The following is a 16,204-nucleotide window of genomic DNA, read 5'->3' as shown; positions in this document are numbered from 1 at the left end:
ATCGTACCTCTCTGTCTTAAAGGGCCGTGCTTAGGCCATCTTTAATAGATGATATAATTTTTGTGCCAAATTTTTTGCTAAAAAATTGTGCAAATATTATATTTGGTCCAGTTTTTATAATTATAATATAATGCTTAAGGTACATATTAATTCGAAATGTCAACAAAATCGTTTAATTTTTTATTAAAAGTATATAAAAAATGATCAAATAAGTAAATAAAAAGTTAAAAGTTTTTAATTAATATAAAAGATTAGTGGGAAAAATGTAGATAAAAAATATAGTATTTATTGTATGTTTCACCCATGCTATATTTTGTGTCAAATTTAACATAATTTTTAGCATATGTCAAATTTGACACACCTTTTGCAAATCTACATTTTTTTAAATTGTGCTAAAATATAGTAATTCTTTGCAACTAAATCCAATTTTCAAAAAGTAATAATATGGACACACAAAATAAATATATTATACACAATGAGGAAGCAATGCATTTTAAAAAGTTAAACTTCATTTCAAATAAATATAATTAATTAAAAAACTAACACGTCACTGTCATAATTTGTGTCCACATATAATTACTCATATTCAAAAAGAATATGTTATAGTTGACAGTTAATTAATTACGAGCTATACAAGTTGCTGTAGACGACTCAGAAAAGCTTGACCTAAATTAATTTAAGCATTTAATACTATTAATGTCGTATGAGTGCTTGAATAGTGACCATAGGACCATCTTGACTTATAAAATAATTTTTCATTTATGAATTTATTTTTCCATAAATTTGCACTTTTACCCTTTGCTTAATAACAATAACACAAAAAACAAAAGAAGAGTAACTATTTTAAATTTTTACACAAAAAATGTTCGTCTCGAAATGGATTGAGATCCTTGTCTTAATTTTTCATATTTTTTGTTTCATTTAAAATTGGATTTATATTTTTTTGGACCCTGTTCAATTACTTGTTTAAACCCTGTATTTTAATAAATAACTTTTTGGACTCTGTATTTTATAAAATGATTTAAATAAAACTCTAAATTTGATTTTGGTGAAAGTTTTCTGTGTTAAAATTATAAATAATTCACCAAACTAATAATTTAAAACAAAAATAAAATCATTTTGTCTAACAAATGTGTTGTTATATTCAATTTATCATTCATCGAAATTGAATTTAAGAGTCTATTTGAACTATTTTACAAAACACAGGGTCCAAATAAGTAATGGAACAAAACACAAGATCAAAAAATGTATAAACCCTTCAAAATTTTATGATTAAATCAAATTAAGGGTGCGTTTGATGCGTTATATTACATTGTATTATAATAAATTTTCACATAAAAATATTATATTTTATATAATACAATATTTGGTATTATAATTCAATACCAAACAATCTTGTATAAAAAAATATATATTTTATAATACATAAAGCAAATGCACTATCAGCTATTAGTTTTCTATTTTAAAATTTTTTTTACTTTTTATATTGAAATTACAAATTTTTATTAGGATTATTAATGTTAAAAATTTTAGTTTTTTTTTTTAATTAATGTAACATTTTTAGCTTAATACAACATCATTTTAATATTTAAAAAATATGAATTATTATTTATTAAGAATTTTTTTTTATCTACCATGTCCTTTTTCCTAGCCATGAAATTACAATGATAAATATATTAAATTTAGGGTTTCTTTTAACAAAAAAAAATTATAAGGTTTTTTGTGATATACTAAAGATTGGTAAAAAAAAATCAAAATGTAAGATTTTTGTGAAATTACTTTATAAAAAATTAATTATGATTTATACCATTTTATATTATAAGTTTTAACTAAGTACTAAATAAAAAAATATATTTTAAAAATTCTATAATTGCCAAAAAAATATATATATAAATATTTGGCCGTATTCTAGTAAAATTTTATACAATCATTTTGATAAAAACATTATCACTACTACAAATATAGACTTTCTCTGCGTTTTTTTCTTCAACCTTAAATAAAAAGCGCAGAAAAAATGTTTAAATAACTTTCAAATTTCACATTTAATACCTGCGTAAAAAAATACTATATTATTGTAGTTTTTTTATTAAATGGAGTGTAAAGAAGGAAACATGGGAATTCAACCTTTTTCTCAGCAGTTTTTTTTTTTTTTCAGAAAAAACCACAAAGAAAAATTATACTACTTTTCTCAACAATTTATTTAAATATATTAAATCATTATTTAAAATAAAATACAAAATCAACAATTATGAAAAAATAATTAATTTAATTAAGGGTTTTATTATAATATTAGTATTTAGATTGACTAGAATTAGAGCAAAGACTATAAATACATAGATTTATATTAAAAAAATATTAATTTAATTGCATAAATATTTTTCAGTTATATTTTTGAAAATATATTTGATAGAATAATTTAAATATGTGATGAGAAATTATTGTTCATTTTTATTTTATTTTTCAATTTATTTGACTTATTTAAAAAAAAATTATTTGCTTTATTTAAATGACTTTAAAGCTAACAATATTAGAAAATAATAAAAAAAATATTAAATCTAATAAATATTCTTTTTCAATCTTTTCGCCTCTCAAATTTTAAGGTTACAAATATGCATTTCTAATATTTATTATAAGGGTTAGGGAAAATTTGATAGAGTTGTAAGTTTCACAACCATCAACTTCAATTGTACTGTGAAAAAAATTGGTTGAAGCATATAGTTGTTATGTATCTGGTAAATTATAATTGAAAAGTGTAATACTATAGTGTTTAATAAAATTTAATATTCAAAGTGTTATATATACGTAATTTTTTTTTCAAAAAAAGAAAGTGTTGTATATACATAAAATTATCAAAATAAACAATAAAAAGTTTTGTAAATACATAAAATTATCAAAATAAATAATATTTTAAAATATCTAATAAATATAAGCTTCAAAAGTAATTCTTAGAGAAAAATAAAAATATTTTATTTTAAATATCTAAGTAGCTTTTTGGTTGTCAATTAAAGTAATCAAAAACAACACTACACACAACCTAGTCAACATAAAATAATATCAAATAATCAACATACAAAATAAAATTACTTATTATAAATTTTTTAGTAATTAGCTGTGAAAATACCTAATTTTTTTCAAAATGAATAGTTTAATACCTAAGTTTTTTTTTTTTGACGACATAAATACATTTTGTTATACTTTATTGATAGCCGTATGTATCTCACCATTAACTACTGGATCATCGCATAAGTGGCAGCACGTGAATGATCCAAGTGTGTTAAACTTAAAATTTTAAAAAACTAATAAACATTAAATTAAATAAAAATATATAATAAACTAAAATCAGCATAAGAAAAAATTAAATTATAAACAAAAAAAATATATTATCTCCTAAATTGATTCTTCTTCCTTAAAAACAAAAATCTATGCTCTCCTAAATCGATTGATCTTCCCCCTTGTCTTCTTCTTCGGCAACATCCCTGGGTCTTTTGGAGAGAACCACAAATCTATTAAGGAGAATCTATCAGAGCTGCTAGAAAATGATAAGATAGTAAACATGGTGTGGACACCGATCTGTGCAACGACATGGCAGATGGTGGAATCACTTGCGCCTGGGTGAGCTTCATTGGGGACATAGGCGAAGTACTTGGCATTTGGGGTGGAGGACCATGGCGTTGAATGACAATGGCCAGCGAAGAACTCATGCATCTGGACGGAGGCATCTGAGCTGGAGTTGGGAGTGAACGGGAGCAGGTTTTCTGGGTTTGGGGTCCGAAGGAAGCATGTTTTCTAAGTTTGGGTCGAAGGGAGCATGTTTTTGGCTCTTACTTTGACTATCATTAATTGCAACAAATGGATCTTTTGGGCTTGATTAAATACATTGTTTGGATTGAGATTATTGTGATTTGAAGAGTTATTATTTGTGATTATTTGGGATCAAAGAGAGTTGTGTTTGATATGATTCAAGTAGATTGTTACATATACTGCCAATATACATTTTTACATATATTTATAATAATTTTTTTCCAAAATTATATTGTATAAAGATATATATAAAAAAAAAATAAAGGGTCATGGCCATCCTGGGGAAATCCTAGCTCCGTTACATAGATTGTTTAAAAAGTTGTACATAATAATTTATAGAATCGGTGATATATGATGATAAAATAATCAATCGTGGTTGTTAAAATAAAATGAAAGGGTCAAGATTCTAAACCAGCAAGCCAATTAAAAACTTTCCCTAAATATAAATTTCAAGAACATGAAAATTAATTAAAAATCAAACTATATAATAAAAAGATCAACCAAAATCTTGGCTGATTGATAAATTATTTTCTATAAACAAATGTCGAATGATGACTTTAAGGAAAAGGTAGTGAGCCGGACGTTAGAGTTATAGAAATTTCACCCAAAAAAAACCTAAGGTAAAAAAAATATATATATATATATAATTCGAATAAATTACAAATTCAATCAAACTAAATAAGTCATCATTGTTGACTTGATTTCGTTACAAGTTAGAAACTCATGCAAATAAATAATAATAATAATAATAATAAATATTATTAATAAATAAAGACTCCAAAGTCGGTCATATTAGGCGTGAGAATATTCAAAGGTTATCAGATCAGTTAGGCTTTGCTTTGCCTTTCTTCTCTTACCCATTTTTCACGTTTCAACCTCAATCACCTACGCCATCGAACGTACACGCGGGTTTCATTTATTTATTATTTTACAGTAAAATCAGTGGGCCCATCTTAGACAAAGGCCCAATCATTCGTCAGTCAAAACGACGTCACATCGTTCCTTCCTCTTCATAAAAGATAAAAACCCCCAAGCCAAACCAAACCAGACTTCGTAAGTGTAACACAGCTTTGATACCATCGTCTTCGTCGTAATCTCTCTTTCTTTCTCTCTCTAACTGTAGAGAAAAAAACAAATGGGTAAAGGAGAATTGCACATAACCGTACCCAACCTTTTCAGGTGTCCGATATCGATGGACGTGATGAGGTCTCCCGTAAGCCTCTGCACCGGCGTCACATACGATCGATCGAGCATTCAGCACTGGCTGGACGCCGGTCACGACACGTGTCCCGCCACCATGCAAACGCTTCCTTCCAAGGATTTCATCCCCAACCTTACTCTCCGCCGTTTGATTAACCTCTGGGCTCAAACGCACGGTCCTCCTTCGCCGTCCTCTTCTCCTTCTTCTCGCTGCATCTCCGAACAACAGGCTCGGACTCTGGTTCAACATTTGGAGAATCACAACGAGAGTCCGAAAGTGTTCGTCGTTGACTGCTTGTCCGCCATTGTCGATTTTGCGAGCTTCGGGGATGAGAACCGCAGAATCGTGGCGAAATTTGAGAATTTGGTTTCGGCTATCGTCGGCGTTTTGTGCAGGGGAAGTGCGGATATGGAAATTATGGAGTTGTGTGTTAGGGTTTTGGATTTGATTTCGATGGAAAATTCAGTCAGGAAAGAGGTTCACGCATCGGTTTCGAAGCGATTCCAGATTTTTCTTACCACGATTCGCATGTTCTTGAGGAACGGGAGTACGAAATCGAAAATCGAATCGGCTAAGGTTTTGAAATTGATCGCGCTCGACGCCGAATCGAAACGCGCAATCGCCGAAAACAGCGACCTCCTCAACGAACTCCTCCAACTCATCCGTACCGAATCCGATTTCGTTCTACACGACGCCGTTTACTCATGCCTGATCGAAGTTTCAATAACTCGTTCAACCAAAGCAGAGCTCGTCGGATCAGGACTCGTGGATCTCCTAACGACGACGCTCTCAAACCGAAACTCCCCAAAACCGGCGGCCGAAAAGGCTCTGAAGCTGCTCTCAATCGTGTCGACAACGGCGGAGGGAAGATCAGCTATCGGAGTAGACTGCAGGTGCGCGATCGCGATAGTGGAGAGAATGATGAAGGTGTCGAGGGCGGCGACGGAGGACGCAGTGGCTGTGGTGTGGAGCGTGTGCTGCTTGTTGGGGGAGAGGAAGACGAAGGAGGCGGTGGGGAACAGCAATGGAGTTACGAAGATTCTGATGGTGATGCAGAGTGGGTACTCCGAAGGTCACAGAGTGAGGACTATGTGTTTGGAATTGCTTAGGGTTTTGAGAATTGGATCTTCATCTTCATCGTCTTCTTCCTTCGATGGATTTGGATTTGGGATTGGGAGTTATGTCAGCAATACAACTCATATAATGCGTTGTTAGTTTTGTTGTTCTTTCCTTTTTGGGTGTGAATTATGGAGGGAAGAAGGAAAGGTTTATTTTTGTAATTTTTTTTAGGATATAATTAAAATGTTATAAAGATATGAGAACCAAACAAAAAAGAAATTTCTTTTTCGTAAACACTTTAAATTATTGCTTTTTTTCGATTAATTATTTTTATTCTTAGTGTAAATGAGGTTTGATTAAAGGTAAATTGAAAACATAATGAAGGTAATACGATTTCGTTCATACTAATAAAAACAGAAATATTTTAACAGAAACAAACAGAAAGGATTTAGGTATTTAGAAAAATATTTTTTTAGGACAACATAAAAACATGCAAGAATTTGTTAATGCTTTTTTCTATTTTGTTTTGTTAAGTCCATGAACATTTGACAACTTTTCTTTTGCTCAATTATTGCAATTCACGATTTTTTTTTTAACGTTTTAAAATGATTGATTTATTGGGATTTTTATTTTCTAATATTTAGTTTATTGAGATTTTTTAATTTTCCAAGTATGATTTTAGTTTGATGATAATATTTATGTTTTTTTGGCAAAAGTTTTGAATTATCTTCAAATAACTATCAGATGGTTCCCTACAAAAAAAAGTGTTAGTTATTTTAAATTATTTTCATAGATTAGTTGTGCATAATGCTTTCTGTAGTGTTTTTTTTTTCTCAAATATGTTTGGTATTGGAATTTGTTTTTATTATACCAAATTACCAATATGTGCTAACCTCTCAAAGTGGAGCTAGGGTTTTGTTGGAAGTGGCATGATAGAAATGTTAATAGTAATTTTCTACTAAATTAATGATAAAAAATTTAGTATTTACAGTTTTTTTTTAAATTTTTAGCATTTATATGTGACACTCTCTTTCCCACACCTAACCATTAAGGTTTTTTCATATTTTCCTCTCCTCTCATCTCAACCGGGGCAATGTCGCCCATGGGCATGTGGCACCTTGTCCTGGCTGAGAGGGAATGGGTCGGTAGCCTCGATGGACGTGGTGTTGGCTTTCTTTGGGTGTGTAAATCTTTCTCTTTCGGCTTCGGTGACCCTTCTTCTTAGATGGTGGTTTTGCAGTGTGGTGGGCGTAGATCTCTAGCGGGGAGGTGGGTTCTAGGCACGATGCTTTGCTCTTTAGGACAACTTGGGTGGGCTGCCTCTTCTCTCTATCACCTTTTTTGGGTGGGGCCGTGGCACAACTATTGTTGTGGTGCGGCGGGGCTCCTTGTCTGGTGGGGGTGGGACTAGGTGTTTGGTTAGAGTCGGGAGTCGAAGGTGGTGCAATTCCATTGGGGTGTTGCTCTCCCATTGAGATGTTGTTGCTAGTTTTCATGCTACTTATTGTCTCAATTTTGTTTTGTTTAGGTTTTTTGTTTATTTGAGTTGTCAATAAATCTTGTCTTTTGTGACCTTTTCTCCAGTTTAAGTCTAGTACCATGGGGTGGTGTTGCCGACTTAGGGAATACCGTCGCTTAATTGTTACATGTTTAAAAGGCAACTCCCCTTTTGGGTTATGCTAGAGAGTCTAGTTCAGGTAACATCTTGTTCATCATATTTCTTATGAGTTTTCTTTATAACTAGGTTGGTTTGCCTGTATTTGGGTCATATCGCTTGTGAAATCTGTTGTTGCTCTTGGAGTTTAGCCTCACATGTAGGACTTTGTTCCTTTTAACTATTTAATGAGAATTCATTCCCCTTAAATTTTACATTAGTCAATTGTTGACTTTTGAATTGAGGGGACAACAAAGTGGGCAAGGTCTGTGCCTAGAGTCTATACCTAAAAAGGATCCAATTTTCTTTATACAAAACTATTCTCAATTTTTTTTTTAAAATATAATTTTTATACAGTAGCTAAAAAAGTATTATATTTTATATAGAGCGTCAGGAAAGACATAAAATTATACTATATTTGACTATGATAAATAGTTAATAGGAGGACATATGCTCATGCTCTGGGCATTTTGGTGGGTGGACTAGGGTAGTAGTAGAAGACCTTAAATTATAGTTTTAGAAGTGCTTAGCCTTACGATAGAGGTGGAGTAATGAACAACATTATTTGTCATTAGCTTTGGGAAATTTCATGTACTATGCATGTTAATATACCTTAATTAAAATATATGCCCAATTAAAGCTCATCTCAAAAGTATGACATTTTATAAAATTTAGACTATATTGTCGTTTTCATAAACAACTCACAGTTCTCTCTCTCTACACTAAGATCGATGGCACCACCACCATCTCTCCAAGGTAGCAGAGCACCACTTCCCCACGCTGCCACAACCATTAGCATCATCCTCATCATTGACGCCGCCACTGCCTACCACCTACCACCTACCACCATTGAAGTACTACAATGATGCTCTCTCTCCATTTTTTTAAGTGTTAATAGTGAGAAATTCAATCCAAAACTTAAACCCAAGAAAAGATTTCCTTTAAGACACTAATATATGGATTTCGAACACTTATGTACAAGATATTTTGGTTTTGTTTGCATTTTTTTCTTTAGATCTAAACCTCCAAAAGTTGCAGAAAAACAATGTCTAGCGATGCATTTGCGATAGTGCCTTGAAAACAAGATTTTGGAAAAAAAAAATGCTTAACGATGCCTACGCGATGCTTAATGATGCATTTGCGATGCTTAGCGATGATGCCTTGCAACACATGGTTATTAGGACAAAAAACGATGCCTATCGATGCAGTTGCAATGATACATTGAATACATGGTTTTTAGGCCAAAAATGATGCCTATCGATGCATATGAGATGCAGTTGTGATAGTACCTTGAAAATATAGTTTTTAGGCCAAAAACGATGTCAAATGATGCATATGCGATGATGCCTTGAAAACATGGGTTTTAGGCCAAAAATGATGCTACACGATGCAATTGCGATAGTACCCTGAAAACATGATTTTTGGAAGAAAGAAAATGATGCCTAACGATGCATACGCGATAGTGTCTTGACAACATGGTTGTTAGGCCAAAAACAATGTTGACGATGCATATGCGATGCAGTTGCAATGGTTCATTGAAAACATGGTTTTTAGGCCAAAAAATGATGTTTAACGATGCATTTGCGATGCATATACGATGCATTCATGAAATCTTGATTTTTGACCAAAAATAATACGTTTGCGATAGAAAATGTTATGCTCTGCGCTGAAATTTGACGAAAACTTTGGGGATACATAAGTTTTCACTCAAATGTCTATTTCAAGTGGTTTTTTTTAGTTTTGGTATTTTTTCAAGATCTACAAGTTTAGATCGCATAAAACTTTAGATTTTGAATGTAGAACACACCATTTCGACGAGTCCTTCAATGAGTGCTTCAATGGTGGTGTTAATGGGGCATAAGTTTTCACTCAAATTAATGTCCATTTCAAGTGATTTTTTTTAAATTTTGGTATTTTTTTTCCAAATCTACAAGTTTAGATCACATAAAACTTTAGATTTTAGATGAAGAACACACAATTTCGACGAGTCCTTAAATGAGTGCTTCAATGGTGGTATTAATGGGGGTAGGTGCTTCAATCCAAAGGATGGTCAGGGTATAGATCCAAAGAAGAAATAATAGAGATAAACAAGCAATTTTGAGTGAGAAAAAAAAAAGCTTCAATGGTGAGGTGGTGGTGGTGTCGTCATAGTAGGGAGGGAGAGTGTGAGAGATAGGTAGAGAGAGAGAGAAAAGAGTTAATGAGAGAGGCATTATAGTAAAAAAAATTCACTAAAACCTATTTTTGGGATGCCACATAGTTTTGTCATATTTTAGAATTAATTTGTATTATCATACATAAATCATGAAATAAGAAAATAGAAAAGACCAACATGTATATATAATATCCTAATCATAAACATCACTCAATTATTATCATGTAAATACATTCTTATCTTATTATTTTAAGGGCTTGGTTGGCAAAATTTGTACTTTTAGATTTGGCTTATTAAAAAATAATTTTACTAGATGCCACCTTTTGTAGCTTTTTTATAAATAGCTTATTAAAGCTAAAAGTCTATTTGACTAAAATATCAAATCAAGCTCTCAAAATAGCTTTTAAAATTTAATACACAAAAAAGTAATTTTTAAAAGCTATGCCAACTAGGGGTGAACACTTGACCCGTCAAACCCACAAAACTCGCAACCTGAAAACCTAGCTTTTGACAAAATTCATTGGATTTAGTTAAATCCGGTCCGAACCCGACATGGCTCAGGTTTGGTTCGGGTTTAAACGCGAAATCCGAATAACATTAAAATTTATGATTTTTTTTTCGTATTTTTGAAAGTGTAAAAAAATGATATTTTTGAAAAATTTGTACCAAGACCCATTTTCGGCCTAAAGCCCAATTGGCCCAACCCAACCCGAAACCCGACCCCACCCAACCCGAAACTCAAACCAGATTCGATACCACTTTTCTTTACCCGAAACCCGCAAAACCCGAATTCGATGCACCTAAAACTCAAAAATCTGACCCATGTGCACTGCTAATGCCAACCACACCCTTAACTATTCTAACTATGTCATTCATGCAAATTTTATTCTTATCTAATGATTTTGAAAGTCATTAATTTTTTTTCACCCACTTCTTCCTTTCTACAAGTAGACCATCTTTCCATTTTGATTTTTTTTCAACAAAATAAATAGTGAATATAAACCATTTTTTTATACTATTTTGTAAAAAGTATACATTAACATTGATTAATAATTTGTTCATTTAACTTAAATTAAATCTTATGAATTGAATATGTGGTTTGGCTATCTTATTTGTTTTGTGACAAAAAATCAGGTTAATTTTAGTTAAATATTTTTTAAAAAAAAAAGACATGTGATATGCATATGAAATAGAAAAACTCTTCACGTGTCATCTACAAAAAAGTGTATTTGACTGTTTTTCTTAGTTTCAATAATTTATTTTGTTAATTTTGATAGAATATTACAAATATTTAACGAAATATATTCTTAAAATCAATCAAAAATACATATTTATTAATTATATTAATATAATTTAAATATATAAAATATAATTATAATTATTTAATACAAGACTAAATATTTACTAATTATATTAATATAAATGAAATGTTATAAAATAGGGTAAATAGTATTTTTATCCATGTGTTATGCAAAAATTAAATGACAATTCAGACCATGTGTTTTGCAAAATGAAACAAAATAATACACCGTGCTCAATTTTAGTCAAACTTTTTTTTAAATGCGACTAAAATGCCCATATTTTTACTAATTAGTAAAATTAAAAATAAAAATAAAACTCAAATAATAATTAAAAAAATCTATATCCTTCGAGATCAGGTTTCTTCTTACATAAAGTCTTTATTTATTATTATATATTTTTTTGTAGGATTAAGATGAGACTTTGACTTATATAAAGCAAATCAAGTAAGCAAAATTTTCAAACAACTTTTGCTTTCTTTTGAAGTTTTGTTTACGTAGGAAAGAAAAAAAAAAGGATCCTAACGTATAAATTTTTTCCAAACACGCTTGTATTTAACTAAAGACTTTTTGGTTTTATTAGTTAATTAAGTCATTGTTTGATTCTTCTTTGTGTATATCTTCATTTTTTCTCCAAAAACGTATAATAAATGGACACCTTTTTCTTCTAAGGCTTGACTAAATCAACTCAAAGACTTTTTAGAGTATTGAGATGTGTATATACTTAAGTCAAGTGCATTAATTAGTTGGTATGCACATATACAGCTTTTATTCAATTTTTCTTATTGACTCATGACTTGGTACTTGTCTATAAGAAATTAATAAATGGAAAAAAAAAACCATTGGTTTGGGTTCAAGTGTTTTTAATTAAGGCAAATGAATAAGTGAAATGCTTTTTTCTTTTTCTTTTGATCTATGGCTCTTTTGATCTATGGAGAGATGGATTTATTATCTAGCCAAAGAGTATATAAGTTAAAATAAGAGTTGTTATAAAACAAAATAAATTAATATGAAACACAGTTGTTCTTGGAAATTTAGACAATAAAATTTGAAAAAATCATACCCAAAGTGAAACATCTTTATTAAATACATGATTATTGATGATTGAATAAAAGGGTATTGTATAATAAGGATTGTGCTAAACTAATTAGGCAATTGTAATACAGAAGTAATAATTAACCCACATTTATGTGTTCCAATATTCAGAACTATTAGTTTACCCAGCACTAAAAGCAAGGTCATTAATAATATATATATGGTAATATAATTTACATATACTTTTTAAAAGTAAAACTCAGCCCTTATTTCACATTAAATAGTGCTTACAAATTATTAATATTAATGTCTGACAAATTTTTTTATTATTGCCTTAATGATAAAGATCAGCTTGGATATTATTTGATATTCAAAAATAAGAATTAAATCTGGAAGTATATTTTGTTGATAGTGTATTTAGTCTATCTTATAATAATTATATATTTTTATAAATATTTAAAAACAGCTGTACAAATAGGTATGATTGATACTTTATCAATTTGAGTAATTGTCTGGTTTGTTATGCACAAAAGTCAACCAAAACAATTTCAAACTAATAATCATACATAACAATCACGTAGAAAAAATGCTATTTTGGAGAAAAAATTCTAAATTTGACAAGCTTTTTTGTATTTTGGGTTTTAATACGAGAGCGTTGAGGGGATGAGATATCACTCTAAAATTGTTTCAAAAGATTATTTCTATTTTCTTTTTTTTTATTATTGTTTTAAAAATTTGTGATTAAAAAAAATAAAAATAAATATCTAATATATATCTATATATTTATATAAAGGAGAGCTCCAAGTAAATGATCTTGTACTCTAAAATTGCTCAAAAATACTCTTTCTATTTTTTTTCACATTTTTTAATTTGTTTTTCAAATTTATGATTATTAATTAATAATTAAAGAAAAAACTAAAATATCTTATATATTACTATATATTTATACAAATGATAGTTCTAAGAAGATGATGTGACATTCTATATATTTATATAAATGAGAGTTCCAGTGAGATGATGTGGTATTATAAAATTGCTCAAAATCATTATTTCTATTTTTTTCTTTTTTCTTTTTTCACATTTTTTAATTTGTTTTTTCATTTTTAATATTATTAATTAATAGTTAATGAAAAAACTAAAATATCTTATATATTACTATATATTTATACAAATGATAGCTATAAGGAGATGATGTGACACTCTAAAATTACTCAAAATCACTTTTTTTATTTTCTCATTTTTTTAATTCATCTTTTTCAAATTTATGATTATTAATTAATAATTAAAAAAAACTAAAATATCAAAAATTCATAATGGAAGTAAATTAATTTTATAATAATAACTATATAATAATTTAATATATCTTAAGAACATATATAATTTAAATATAAATGTATTTATTTAAATGATATATAATTTGAATCAAAATTTTATTAAATATTTAATTAAAACAATTGTTTAATTAAATTGTAAATATAAATATAATAATAAATGTCATTTTTTCTCATTTTTTATTTTACTTTTCTAATTTATGACTATTAATTAATTAAGGAAAAAACTCAATCAATTTTCTCTTTATTATCATTTTTATTTTAATAATAACTATAATAGATATCAATTAATAATAATAATAATAATCCATCAATGTATATTTTTAACTTTTTGACCAAACACAAGCTCCAAATATTAGTTTATAACAATAATGGATCCAAACGGATAATCAACCAAAATACACGTGGTTCAAATAATCTATCTTTATATTCTTATTTTTAATTGTTGACGCCGTTTTTCGTCAACTTAGAAAAGAAAAGCAATTAAACAAAATATACCAGAGGAAATAAATACGATAGACACGATTTTTACGTGGTTCAACAGTTAAAATCTGCTTAGTCCACGAGTCTATGTTATTAACACTACAACAAAAAAGGTCATTTGCGTCAATTTAGCACTGCCACAGTTGAGTTTTTACGTCCGTGTACTATGTGACGCAATTGCCCATGACGCAAACTAGAGTGTCATTTGCGTCAGTGGGGCATTGCCACAAATGCCAGTTTATGGCAGTGCCCCACTAACGCAAATGACACTCTGGTTTGCGTCAGTGGGACACTGCCACAAATGTTAAAAACGAGTATTTTTTGCGTCAGTTGGGCACTGTCACAAAAAGTATTAACCAGGGAAGTTGCAAATGTTTATGCCAATTTCCCTGGCCTGTTTTGATAAAAATAATCAGCAGCAGAAACAGAAAAAACAGCAGCAGAAACAGAAAAACAGCAGTATAAACAGAAAAACAACAGTATAAGTTTTTATAAACATTTATCTAGAGTTAACATTTGTGATCAAAACTATAAAAGTAATTCAAATATCAAAGTTAATATATGTACTCTTGTGTCCTAAATTTCTAAGTGTCAAACCTACTTAAACTAAAATTTCCTCACCCACTTGCTCATTTGCTAATTGAGATACGCTATAATTGATTCAGTCCACTCATCCCGTATCTCGTTGATTTCGTCAGCCGAATATGGACTCGTATTCGTAAACTAATTAGAAAATATTTAAAATAATAAGTTAGAAATAATCATCCAAATAAAATCATGAACGATAGTTTAAATGAAAATTAAAAAGCAAAACAATACCTCATTTTTCAAGTATGCCTTCGGTCTAGGCTATGAAATCAAGTCTCTAGCAAATTTCATAATGTAAAAGCCACACTCGGTTGGCCCAGTCTGGTTTCGACACAATATTAATATTTACCCATATATGAGTTTGAAATAAAATCATAAATTAATTAAGTAAAATGAAAAACTTACATGATAATTATCTCCTTGATTTCCGGACGGAAATGTGAGTTTTCAGGATCTAAAAAAGCTACCGAATGACTGTGGGACTGAATTAATACTAACATCCAATGAAAGCTGCAATAAAAAAACTTGTGTAAGATATTTATCAATAAACAAAAAATATATGAATATAAAATTAAGTTGACTTACTTGTTGTTCCAAGGACAAATTAGAAACTGTGTCTCTAGCTCCATCTGTAGAAACCGATCAAAGAGATTTTTAGCACGTATTTCATTGGTTCCTGCATTAGTGGATACTGAAGCGGGATGCATGAAAGTGTACATGTAGTTCAATCCCTTCGTTTGCACCAAATCATCGAGAAAGCTACATATAATTAAAAAAGTTAATAAACTATTAAATTTCAAGTTAAACTAAATAAACTAAGATTATAAACACCATTGTACCTCATATATAATGCTAGCTCAGTCTGTCCAATCATCTCATAGTTGCACAAGTGGAGGATATCATCTTTCCCTAATAAAGCGATAGTTTGGAATCCAAATACCCTTAAAACAATTGGAATTTCTACCACGCGGTCAGCTTGCCATTTATCAATAAACTTCACCAAACACCTCAATATTTTTGTGATAGGCACTTCTGTAGGCTCCTGTGTCAATGCCTCTATTCTTTTCTTTGATTGTCTTGGTTGTTGAGTAGAGGGTGCAAGTGGCTCTTTCGTTTGTTGATTAGTAAGAACCCAATTGTTGACTGTGAATTTAGCCAACAACGTGAGAACGTCAACTACGACAACCTTCAAGAGAATTATAAACGACAACAGACAGTTTTTTATGAACGAAAGTAAATAACACGAGGTTTTTATAGTGGTTCAGCCCCGATGATCGGTAATAGCCTAATCCACTTAGAGATTTTATTACTGTATTCACACTCAAGATCAGATGAACCGTGTCAACTGAGTTTCTTCAGTGTGAGATATTCCAGAATACAAAAATGGTTTTTTCTCAAGAACAACTTTCTCTCTCTAGAATATAGATTCACTCTCGATTTTGCCAAAAGTCCATTTACGATCCTCCCAAGTCTCTATTTATAGACCTGGGTTCTCAACTGATATCCCCTTTTGATAGGGATATTCTATTATTTACCTAATATTTATATTACAAAATAAACATTCAAAATATATCTGATCCCTAATTTCGAGTGAGGATT

General features: G+C 29.9%; 1 protein-coding gene across 1 annotated transcript; it reads left to right on the top strand.

The window, feature by feature from the left end:
• The first annotated feature begins 4,844 nt into the window (after positions 1–4,844).
• LOC133807218 (U-box domain-containing protein 28-like) lies at positions 4,845–6,355 on the top strand. Its single transcript, XM_062245401.1, has one exon. It carries the CDS (start codon positions 4,937–4,939, stop codon positions 6,215–6,217), a length of 1,281 nt encoding a protein of 426 aa, XP_062101385.1. The 5' UTR covers positions 4,845–4,936; the 3' UTR covers positions 6,218–6,355.
• The last annotated feature ends 9,849 nt before the right edge of the window (positions 6,356–16,204 follow it).

The sequence above is a fragment of the Humulus lupulus genome, chromosome X (genome assembly GCF_963169125.1).
Source record: "Humulus lupulus chromosome X, drHumLupu1.1, whole genome shotgun sequence".
In the NCBI taxonomy this organism is placed as follows: Eukaryota; Viridiplantae; Streptophyta; class Magnoliopsida; order Rosales; family Cannabaceae; genus Humulus; species Humulus lupulus.
This window is presented reverse-complemented; position numbering and strand designations above follow the sequence as displayed.